Source organism: Pygoscelis adeliae, unplaced genomic scaffold (assembly GCF_000699105.1).
Source record: "Pygoscelis adeliae isolate BGI_AS28 unplaced genomic scaffold, ASM69910v1 Scaffold108, whole genome shotgun sequence".
In the NCBI taxonomy this organism is placed as follows: domain Eukaryota; kingdom Metazoa; phylum Chordata; class Aves; order Sphenisciformes; family Spheniscidae; genus Pygoscelis; species Pygoscelis adeliae.
In genome coordinates this window covers 659435-670842 of record NW_008825498.1, presented here as the reverse complement: position 1 = coordinate 670842, position 11408 = coordinate 659435, and the positions used below count along the sequence as shown (strand labels likewise).

The following is an 11408-nucleotide window of genomic DNA, read 5'->3' as shown; positions in this document are numbered from 1 at the left end:
TACCTTAACATGCAGCAGAAGTTACACGATTCTCATCCAAAACTCTTCTTGAAGTCTGAGAATAAACATCTGTCCCAGCCCAGCTGGTTTTAACTTCATTTATTTTGAATATATTTGATTTCAGGTTAGAGATAGCAAAACTCCAATTAAAGGGAGTTTCATTTTACCCACTGGATATCCGCTTTTGACCCTCCACACTATGGAAAGGAAACAGAAACAGAAGCAAATCAGTTAACAGACTGACCTGTTTTTTTTTCAGATCTCTCAGGGCTGCAATGTCATCCGGAGAATCAGAGGGAACACTTGTTACCACTCCAGTTCCTTGACAAAGAAAGAGATACAACAGATAAAAAGATTCATCAACACGTATTGAATGCACAGTGTGCATCAAACAGGCTTTGGCAGGATGCTGCTGTAAAGTTACCTTTATCTTCCTTGATCGTGAGCATGGGAAGAGCATATATAACTTTGTAGGCGGTGAGAGGTGCAGAAAGTGCAGCGCCAAGAATCTCCTATGCAGGACAAAGGAGTATCATTACAATAAATAGCACTTTATCAGCCTAGCTGACTAAGCTCTCCTGGCTGATATTCTTTAAATTTGTTGGCATTCCTTACATACTACAAACAAATAAATTAAAATACATCTATCTATGTAGTTAGACAAGGAGGAATTACATATGAAAAGCATGCATGTACCATTTGAGACAGTATATGGACTATTCACTGCTAGAAAAGTCAAATACTAGATAATATAGAGAAAAGCAAAACTACTGAAAGTTTAGAGTGGGAAAAAGATCGTAAGCAGGAGAACAGTTTGCCTCCAAATATCTGAAGCACATCAGCATCAAGACGGGAATGAATTACGAAGCCAGTGTCAAAAGCTAGATTAAACACAGTCAGGAAAAGCATATTGTCAAGACCATTTATGCACTGACAGGAGGTAGTCTAGATGTTGCAGTTGTCTTCTACCTCTCTAACTTGCTTGAATTCACATCATGTCTACTAACAAAGAAACAAAAACTGTATTTTCTACTTCATCCTTCAAAGCAGAATGAAGAAAGATGGTGACAAGTTTTAGTGAATGGAGATCAAGTGATGTAAACAGCAGGAAGATACTTTGTATTAGGATGAACAAATGCCACTAACTACACTTACTCAGAGCACAGAAGTTAAGGATAGTAAATACCAAAAACACCAACATTCAATTACTAAGCTAAGAAAGCTTCATTCACAAAGATGTACTGGAAAATTCAGCATCAGCAGAAAGCCTTTTTCACATAACCCTTTCTAGCCATTACTTTTTTCCCCTCCCTTTCCATTCCCCGTAGAGAAGTCATCACTCTTCCCAGCGTGCAGAAAAGTGTAACTTAAAATCATTCATTCATCAACTAGTGCGAAGGCAATAGTAACGCATTTGTCCACAGGTACACGCATCAGGTTAATCTCCCAGAAGTAGCTGTAGCACAGCTGCCAAGGAAGCTGTCTTCTGCTTGCTTTCTTAGTCACTAAATACTCCAAAATTTTTGTAATAGTTTCTATATTTTCTTTATAAGTAGAACTCTAGCATCACCTTTGTAAGTATAAGCTTCACAGGAACAGATAAGCCTGACCAGCAAGCTGCAAGATGCTTACTTCTCCCATCAGCTCCTTGACAACAGGTACGACTCCATTATCTTTTGTAAAGCCCTGGTAGGACATGTTCCTGGCAGCTCTTTGGGTACAGATAAAAATATCCCCATTCACAGTTTCAAAGCCGATGTACTTCATATCTGGGCGAACCCAGCAGTTAGTCTGTCCAAACATGGTCTCTGGTCTGAGCGTAGCAGCCACCAAGAAGATATTTTTCCCTCTTAGGCCACTGGGGGGGAAAAAGTATTTTATAAGTCACCAAAATAAAAACATTCAGGGCAATACAGAACATGCTTTTAAGCTAATATGAACTTTTAAGAAACATTTCCTAAGGGATGAAAGTGGGTCATTAAGTTCTTTGTGGGTTTTTCATTTTTTTTTTTTTTTTAAACTCCAATTTTGAGTTCCACACAGACCAGTGAATATAGCAGCTCAAAACAGAGACCAAGTCTTTGAAGTGACAGAAGTAACAGGGTGACATTAAATTCTGCATTAGGCAAAACAGACTGTCTAATTTAATGGTCACTTCTGGCCATAAGATAGAACGAACCTATTCGCCATTACGAATTCAAGACCTACCTTAATTTTGCGGGATAAGGATCTAGCACCTTCATTTTTATCAGCGTATATTCTTGAGGCCCAACACCCTACAATTCACACAAACAATGCAGCAATCAATATATGACATTGACTTGAGCAGTAATGAAACTAAATCCTATTCTGTAGTAACCTAACCCAAACGTTATTTAAGGTACTGATGCTTTCTTCAAAGTAAATCGCATTTCCATTGACACAAATGGCTGTTTACTAAAACACAGACTGGAGAGAGAGGTTATACCTTATTCCTATGTCTAAAGATTTACTCGTGACAGCCACTATCTCAACAACACGTAAGTTAATAACAGCTTATTTGTTTTGTTTCAACAGATAGATAATGATATGATGTAGTGATGCTGCTGGCACAAATTGCCAAATAACCACAGAAAACAGCTACAATGGAAAATACCATCCACGGTTCAAGACAAATATTCTCAACAGAGACGTTCATTTAATTTTCACATGTACTGACAACTGAGAACCGATTACTCCATATGTACAAAATATATTTTGCTCCAAGACACAATTTATTTTTCCATTCAGTATTTAAAATCATAAGCAATGCATAAAAATGTCAATTAAAAGTATTACCTCTCCTGTTTGCCTGTCATGATCCATGCAAGGCTGTCCATCTTTTGGAGAATAAATTGTGTATCTAGAAAAAGGTATGTTTCCATTTAGTGGCAAATACAATACAGCGTAGACCAAGAGAAAAAAAAAAATATAGATAGATCTTTATGAAAAAGGACCTCTTAACGGTATTTTCAAATTTTGCGTCAATCTGTTTGCACCGATGTCAATGTTCAGTTTTTGCAAGGGCTTTCAGTATTGGCCCTATTTTGCTTTGAGTTGGTATCCATGGAAAAACTAAAACAGGAACACAATCTCACACACTTCGCTAGCACAATAAATACACTACTGTATCTAGTAAAGCATTTGAAGTGAAAGGATTTTCGTTTAATGTGAGTTATAAGCACGTTCTAGAGACAGGTCATAGGGTTCCATCTTTGGTAAAGCTGAGCTTATCCATAGTCACAATAAACTCAGAGTTGAGTGGCAGGCTTACCGTTTCCCAAACTTAATCTTATTTCTTTCCTTTAATGTAAGAAATTGCCATCGTACAAAAGAATCATAATAAGGATTAACATCTGTAGTAACGAAAGAACGCCTCCAATCCACCTGAAAATGCACAAGCGTCTCCGGTAAGTAAATCCAATAAAGAAATTCAAGGAACCTCACAACAGCAAAACTATTATCATAAAGAGAAGTTTCTCTCCAAAAAGATAAGGCAAGTATATATCACACAAAGCGTGCATGCTTAAAAGCATAAGTATGCAGCCTGTATGTGCATGGTCTTTCAAAGCTGAGATGTCAAAGACTCAAGGCCCTGTCTGCTGACTGAATTTTAGAGATTCTGTAGTAGTTTTAACCAATCGCTCCAGCTAAATTTCAGCACTACCTTGTTTCATAATCTCTACACGTCTTTATTTTTAAAAATCTGTTGTCAGCATGCAAGTATCTTTATTTAATATCACGTCATCACTCTTCCTAAAACTACTGTCAATACTGACTACAGAACAGTTATCTAAATACGGGAACAAGAAGTGAAAGTCGTAATTCCTTTATTCGATTCTTGTTTCCAGTTGTGATCATTGCATAGGGTATAAGCTCCACATAAGAAAGCACTTAATTATATCACCCAAGACTATTAAAAGATTAAATGAATAATTCCAAAAATACCAGAAACATCTCTAGAATAATGCTGGTATTATGCAGAAAGTCTTCTTAAAGGAGAAGCAGCACATTCATAAACATAATGACCACACAAGTATGGCTGCTCGCATAATTGAATTTTAGATTTCATACAGTTACCTTCAATCCCATGCTTTTCAGATCCTGGACAGCAAGGGGAGGGAAATAGTCCAGCCAATGCTCAGCTTCGGAAAAGCTGACTACTTCTTCATCAGAAAGGCCCAAAGACTTCATGATTCCCCACTGGTATTTGGAAGAGCCAGTCTTGGCAGCAGCCTTACTCTGAAAGGACAACTGTGATTAATAAAAAGTACATGTTCTTGTGTTCACAATAGCTTTATATGCTCGAGAGCATTTTCCTCTATTGTTATGGTTTCTATTTCCAGATATACAGGTTAATACAAATATTCTAGCATCCTTTCTCTAGCAGTGAAGATTAATAATCAGAGTTTCTGATCTACACTATTTCCTAGCTTGTCTTCAACTGCACATACATTAACCCCCCTCTTTTCAACTGTTACATGCTTAGATCTGATACAGCTGCAGAAAGGGCGTGCCATGACAAACCGGCAAGAAATGACCAGTTCACTGAGGTGCTGGTCAAACAAATGGGTGTGTTTACCATGAAAAGGTAGAACAGTCCTGCACTATATCCTTGTATCAAAAACCTTTTCTGCTGTTACTTTGCACATATTACTTTTTCCAGCTATTGTCCTCCAAATATCTTGTTTCTCTACCCAACAGCAATTTACTACCTGCAAGAGTAGGCAAGATCACATCTTCTGTTGACGTACAGCAGACAGAATCCCCAATCTAATGCTTCCAGCGTGACGATCTCTTTAGCATACACAAACAATATACATAAGAACATCTCTAAGTTTTTCCTAGACTTGATTCTTTTCCTTGCTTTGTGATACTCCCAAAATCATAAATCTCATTTAAATACCTGATAAGCCAAAATAGTTTGGATGATTTTACTTAGCATATCTAGCCAGAATAGGCCAGATACCAATTTACAAGAGAATAATCAGAATAGTAGGTGCACATATATCCCCTACCACTGAGAAAGGGGAGTTATTTCCTACAACTTGTTTGTGAAGGCTTTATGCGGGGAGGGGGGGAATCAGAGTATTACTCTGGATGATCTTATTTTTCCTCAGGAAACTATTAAACAGTGCACCAGCTCGCCATTAAGGTTTCATGCATTAAAATGGTATATCTCTGGAACCATACAGCTGATGCATTTTTTTCAAGTCTACCTTAAAAGTACCCAGCTACCAATCCACAAAGTCTTTGTTTAAAGTTTACCTTTTTGCCTTTTGCTTTGTCTTTGATGATAATTTCTTCTTCTTTTTTAGCAGAATTTTCTTCCTCTTCTTCCTCCTCATCAGGAAATTCAGGTGGGCAGCCATATAATTCCATTTCTCTTTTTAGCTTATCTGCACAAGCCTAAATAAAGTTATTGGTAGACTGTCAGAACTTTTCTGTGGCAATTGCTTCAATCATAGCTAAGGAGTGCTTTTTACTGATAACACTTTCCATTTTACTACAATGCTTTAAACTTTTTCTGGACATTGCATTAACTTCTAGGAGATCTTGCAACTTCAATAATGCATGCCACAGCAGGAAGAGGTTTACAGTGAGGATTTTCTTGCAAATGAAAAAATACAACAGGTAAACTTAATTTTAAAGCATTTTATTTTCTAGAAGGTCATAATGTATAGTTCAAGCTCAACACATCTTTACTACAAATTCAGGTTCTAAATCACACTATCTTGATAAATTTTTTAATAAATTATAATGATGCTCTGGACGGACAGTAAGCAATGCTCTAAGTAGTCTTAAGTACAAAAAACATTTTAAAAAGCCCTCAGTAACTCAAACCATCCTACCTTTATAGGCATCCCGGTGCAGTGTAGACCAAATGGAAACAAGCAGTTCTTTCCCTTTAGCCTCTGGTACCCAACTGCAAACTATATAAAGTGGAAAAATGAAACAGATGAAACAAGAATGGCATAGGGCTAAATTAGCACCCTTCTCAAAAAGTAAGTGCAATTCCTTCTTTAACATGAAACTACTAAAAGATAGACGAAGGCAGTCAACAGCATCTAGGAAGCTAATTAAAGGAACAGAAGGTGAAACTAAATTTTGGTATCAAGTCTGCCATTGCCTGGCTGCATAAGTACAAGCCTTCCTAATTTTCAGGGGGCTGTTTCTGACTGGAGAAGAAAGGGCGCAAAGAAGGGATCGATTTTTTGGAATCCTATCCACTAGTACCTAAAGCCTGTTACACACAGGTAATAGAGCACAGTATTCACAAACAAAAGAGACAGTAAGATTTCTTGTGAAGTTTGCACCATTTAGCAGCTAGACAAATGGTAGGAAGCAGCACCTCCTAAAAATCTCAGCAAGTCTGAAAGAATGAATAGAGGAAACACTTGTAGTCTAGTCTCCTAGAATTAAGAAAAGCGATCAGTGGCAGTTCTCTTCAACCAGCAATATTTCCACTGAAAACATGGGGAAAAAAGGGAAGTTTGAATAAGTCATTATTGAATCTATAAAGTAATTAACAAGGCATTCTGTTAGCTCAAAATTTAACTACAAAATTAGCATTTGTTCTAGAGTGGTATTTAAAGGTATTAGCAAAAGAAAATTTTTACCTCACATTTAGATAAAGAAAACGTGTGTCCCAGGTGAAGGCGGCCGTTCATGTAGGGATAAGGAAATGTAACAAAGTACTTTCCTCTGCTGAGAAGAAATTCAAAGAATTAAAACATGCAATTAGCTTTTAAAACGGCCATCAGAAGATGCACAAGTAAAACAGTTAACTGATACGTTCAGCTACTATCAGCCCACAATGACATTAAAATATTTTCTCCACCAGTAGCACAAGTCTTTGACTTTAAAGAACTGATATACTAACAGGTTTTATCATCTTTAAAAAAAAAAAAAAACCCACACAAAAGAAAAAACCCGCATAGGACTGACATGACAAAGAAACTGTGAAATAGATAACATCTTCCCAAAGGTAACAAATTCTAATCCTGCTTCTGTAAATTAATTACTGCAAAGGCTTGAAGTTATTTATTTAATCTCCCACTGACCGAGTTCAGATTTTTTAGTGGCACACTGTAAATAAGTACTCATTTCACAGGGATATACTGTTGCACGGTGTTTTGAATATGTATTACGTTGTCATAACCTGACCTCTCAAAGCAACTAAGATAATTTCTAGATCTTTAGGACATTGTAAATTTCTACCTCCACCTTTGCACTCTACTTCATGCCTTGTCTTTTCCCTGCAGACACTACCACTGATGTATAAACATGCATAAATAAAGGCCAAGTCGTTTGTTTGCTTGCAAAATATTACAATTTAAGCAGCTGCCACCTGTTACACCACTTTTGTTATTATCTTGGTTTAATTTGACTTTCCCACACAACAAATAACTAACCTCATATTGCCGAGGTCACTGCTTTTTCACTCAGAGACCTACCCAACCGACTAATGCTGCTCCACAAGGAAGCCTCCCTCTACACCGTAAAAAGCATCGATCCTATTGATCCAAGAGGAACTGTGCTCCCAAGCATGCTAATCATTTCCAGAGGTTCTGTCTTAAACAAGTTTCTCAGGGTTACTCTGGGGCAGAAATAAAACTAAGAGCTGAACAGTCTGTCTTAATCCCGCAGTACGCTCCCTTCGCCCACGAAACACGCTTCCTCGCAGCAGCTCTGCTCCGTCCCCTCCTCGGGCGGCCAGGAACGCATCTCACCACGCGCTGCCACCCTCACAGTCCTGAGCGGGCGGCGACCAGGGCAGCCCAGAAGCTGTCCCCCCATCAGTTCACTCAAGCAGCACTGCGCCTACCACCAGGGAACCCCGTCGTGACAGGTAAGGGATGGAACGTAACGTTAAAGCCTGGTAGCGGCTCAGGCACTACAGCAGGCTGTATCTGCCACGCGGAAAGCAAAGGGAGTCCAAACCAGCACTGCACGTGCCTGCTACTTTAGAAGAACCAATTTCAGAAAGCTGAGGACAGTTACAAAACCAGCCAGGTGGGAGGAGAGTCAAGCAAAGAAATAAGCACCTTCTACAATCAACAGACAGCAGCTCAAGAATATTTTACCACAAGACCAGAAAGCTGTTATCAAAGCAAAATGTTACGTTGACCAAAACCAGCATAGATTAAAAGTAGAATGCTCTATTAAAAAAAAAAATTGCCTTAACTAACAAATAAGAAAAACAAGGTAAAATTCACAGTAGCTCAAATGAATTAGAAGTGGCAAATAACAAAAAGGAAAGGAAAACCCCAGATGAACCTCAGTACAGATTCACGCACAGAGACGATGTCAACAAGAGGGTTTTTTCTTTTAATTTAACAAGATAAAAGAAATAAGGTAATCCTACCAATGGCATTACTGCATGGAAACAGCAGAAAACAAGAAATGGTTCAGACACAGTCCCTCTAGAAACACCATGAAATTACATTAGCAGAGGAAGCTTCAAGCGAAGAAGCGGAAATACAACAAATGCAGTGACTGGAGCTGGAGTTAGAGAACTTCATAGTTAATAAAAAACTTTAGATAATAATAAAATAAAAAATCAGGAACATTGCTAGCCATTAAAACAACCTGAGAAGATCTGTGGTGGAATTCCATTCTTTTTAAATAAGGGTTAGATCTTTTCCTAGGGAATCTCCTCTAGTTCAAAGAGGAATTATATCAAAGAATTTATTAACTCTGAGTTTTGGAAAAGGCCAACCACGTTATAAGTCATTTCTCCTGGCCCCAACTGTGATCTTTAATAATGAAACAGATATTCCTACTATCATTTCCTAGGACTGAGTTTCACATGAACAGCAACAGATCTCTTACAGTAGTTCCATCTGCTTCGTAACAGAGCTTTACCAGCTCAACACAAGAAAAAACATTGTAAGCAAAGCCTTTTCCTGGCACGGGATGAAATCCCACTGTGACTATATAAGGACTGACCACAGAAGTGTTCTGCCAGCATCATCTCTCTCTCCTCTAGGGTAGCTTTTAGTAGTATCAGCTATTTTATAAAAATAGAAGTTTAAGACAAAACCCTAAAATAAATACATGGCATTTTAACTAGAATTGTAAGAACATTAGTTTAGCAAAGCAGCTTTTTCTCTATTTATAAGGTGGTCACATGTTACCATAACAAACACTGAAATTTCGTATTAAATTGCTCCATATGGTAAAACTGACCTCCTACTTTCATTTTCAGTCAGAAACTAAGTATTAATTACAGCCTTAAATTTCAACCTGTTAAGATAGTGAATACTGAAAGCTCAGACTGCATTTCTGTTAAGTAAAAATGAGTTCTATAGTGTGAGCAACACACCCCCACACAACAGCTTTTATTACACCTCCTAATTTAGCATTCAACTCTTCTGACCCATTTGGGTCCTTCACTCTTTACTCAGCCCTGGGACTAATTTTGCTGGAGCTGCAGATCACAACAGAAGTGCAAACTGAAGTTCTATGACTGACAAGGTAGTGGGACAAACCTCTGCAATACAGTTCATGTATGAAAAGAAATGGCCGCACCTCATCTGAGGAACAGTAATGATCACACGCCTGGCCTTCACCCACTTCTACGCGAAGTAAAACAGGTTGGTCTACACCAGGACCCAAGATATTTGTTTAACAATTTTCTTTTCTCAGCGAAGCAGAGCAAGTACACGCCTTCCTTCAGATAAAGGAGTGGTCCTTTCTAACTGGGAGAGTGAAAGCCCTCCATGTCAAGAGGTAGAAGTCACCAAAGAGAATCCGTTTTCAAAATCTCAGCGGGTATTGATACTACCAAGGAGTGAGGTGGCTTTTTTCATCCTACTGGAAGTTGGCCAACAGATGTACACCACCGCTTCACGTTGTCAGCTACAGAAATTCCAACTTAATGCATAAGTACCTCCAGATGATCCAAGGAGGCCGCTTTTTTCCCTCCTGGGTTTTGAAGGAAAAAAGTTCCCTTGAAAAGACATTTCAAGCAGCTAAAGATAAAACCTGTAAAAAAAAAAAGTAATGATACCTCTTTTGGCTCTGCCTATCTGAAGCATCAATCTCAAAGACTCGCTCATCGTCCCACTTTTGCTGGATCTCTTTTTCAATTTTCTTCAGGAAATCGACTTTTGCTGTCCCTTTACGTTCCTGTTAAACAGAAAGAGGAAGAAAAGTCTGGCTGAATGGGTTAACAAATACAGAATTGTAATGTATTACAGACCACTCCTAAACTCCTTTCGTTACAGGCAAGCATTTCCCCGGACTCCATAACACTGCAGCATCATCTCGCAACAGAGCATCATTAACATAATCTATGACCAGGCTGTGTGAACCTGTATCCTTGAGATTCAGCCTTCCAAAACAAGACCTAAAATCTGTAAGGAAAGGGTTAACAACCTTTTTCCAAGGCAAAGGACTCGTCGGTAGCCAACATCTTACACACACACACACAAGCAAACTGTTCATCTTACCAATAATAAACTCAGAGGTGTCTGAACTGGGGAGATAGTAGATATAAATCTTACGTGAAAAAAACCATGGAATTCTGTTTTTGTTCCAGAGTCTTCATAAACCCCACGTAATGTTTCTTCATCTTGCTATGCATTAAGTGGGAGCAGTACTTCCCAGGCCAGGAGAGGACTCTGGCATACAAGTCTACTCTAACTGCAGTTCACAAAGAGAGTTCTTCAACTAAGTTTTTTCAATCATTTTAAATTCCATCGGTGTTTAAACACCGCCATCAAGCGTTAAGTATTCCTTCTCCTTATTCATTTACCATACGACACATTGCAAGTGTTAAAGGATACACGCGCCACAGGTACCGCAGCCGTAAGGCCTGACACGCGCAAAGTCATAGAATCACAGAATCATTAAGGTTGGAAGAGACCTCCAAGATCATCGAGTCCAACCGTCAACCCAACACCGCCATGCCCACTAAACCATGTCCCTCAGCGCCTCATCTACCCGTCTTTTAAATACTTCCAGGGATGGGGACTCAACCACTTCCCTGGGCAGCCTGGTCCAATGTTTAACCACTCTTTCAGTAAAGAAGTTTTTCCTCACAAAGTCCGAGGGTTTGGGACTCCTCCTCAGGACCGAGGCACTGCCACGATACTCGGGGCAGAAGTTGTGGCTACCTCCACTCACGTAAGCAAACAGAAGTCTGATTAACGATAGAAGGACCGCAGCAAACCTCAAAACACCTTTAAAAGAAAAGCAGCGGTATTGCGATAACGGAAGGTCCTGACTGGCGCCGAGAAGTTTAAGCGCCAGGCGCTCGCCCCCCTTCGGTACCGAACCCCTCGCCTCGGCGCGGCTCTGCCGCCTGACCGGCCGTTATGCCACGCGTGACGCCGCGGAACCCGCCGCAGAAAGCGGCTCGGGCTCCCCAAGCGGGGACCGGG

General features: G+C 39.3%; 1 protein-coding gene across 1 annotated transcript in view; it reads right to left on the bottom strand.

Moving 5' to 3' along the window:
- LARS (leucyl-tRNA synthetase) overlaps window positions 1-10792 on the bottom strand; it is a 32685-nt gene extending 21893 nt beyond the window's left edge. Inside the window, exons 1-12 of the mRNA XM_009331458.1 lie at window positions 10781-10792; window positions 10034-10152; window positions 6639-6726; window positions 5871-5951; window positions 5287-5427; window positions 4099-4260; window positions 3293-3405; window positions 2818-2881; window positions 2209-2276; window positions 1633-1858; window positions 425-512; window positions 245-321 (exon numbers count right to left, since the gene is read on the bottom strand). Of these exons, the coding sequence (XP_009329733.1) occupies window positions 245-321; window positions 425-512; window positions 1633-1858; window positions 2209-2276; window positions 2818-2881; window positions 3293-3405; window positions 4099-4260; window positions 5287-5427; window positions 5871-5951; window positions 6639-6726; window positions 10034-10152; window positions 10781-10792 (1239 nt within the window). The remainder of the gene's footprint in view (window positions 1-244; window positions 322-424; window positions 513-1632; window positions 1859-2208; window positions 2277-2817; window positions 2882-3292; window positions 3406-4098; window positions 4261-5286; window positions 5428-5870; window positions 5952-6638; window positions 6727-10033; window positions 10153-10780) is intronic.
- Between the last annotated feature and the right edge of the window lie 616 nt (window positions 10793-11408).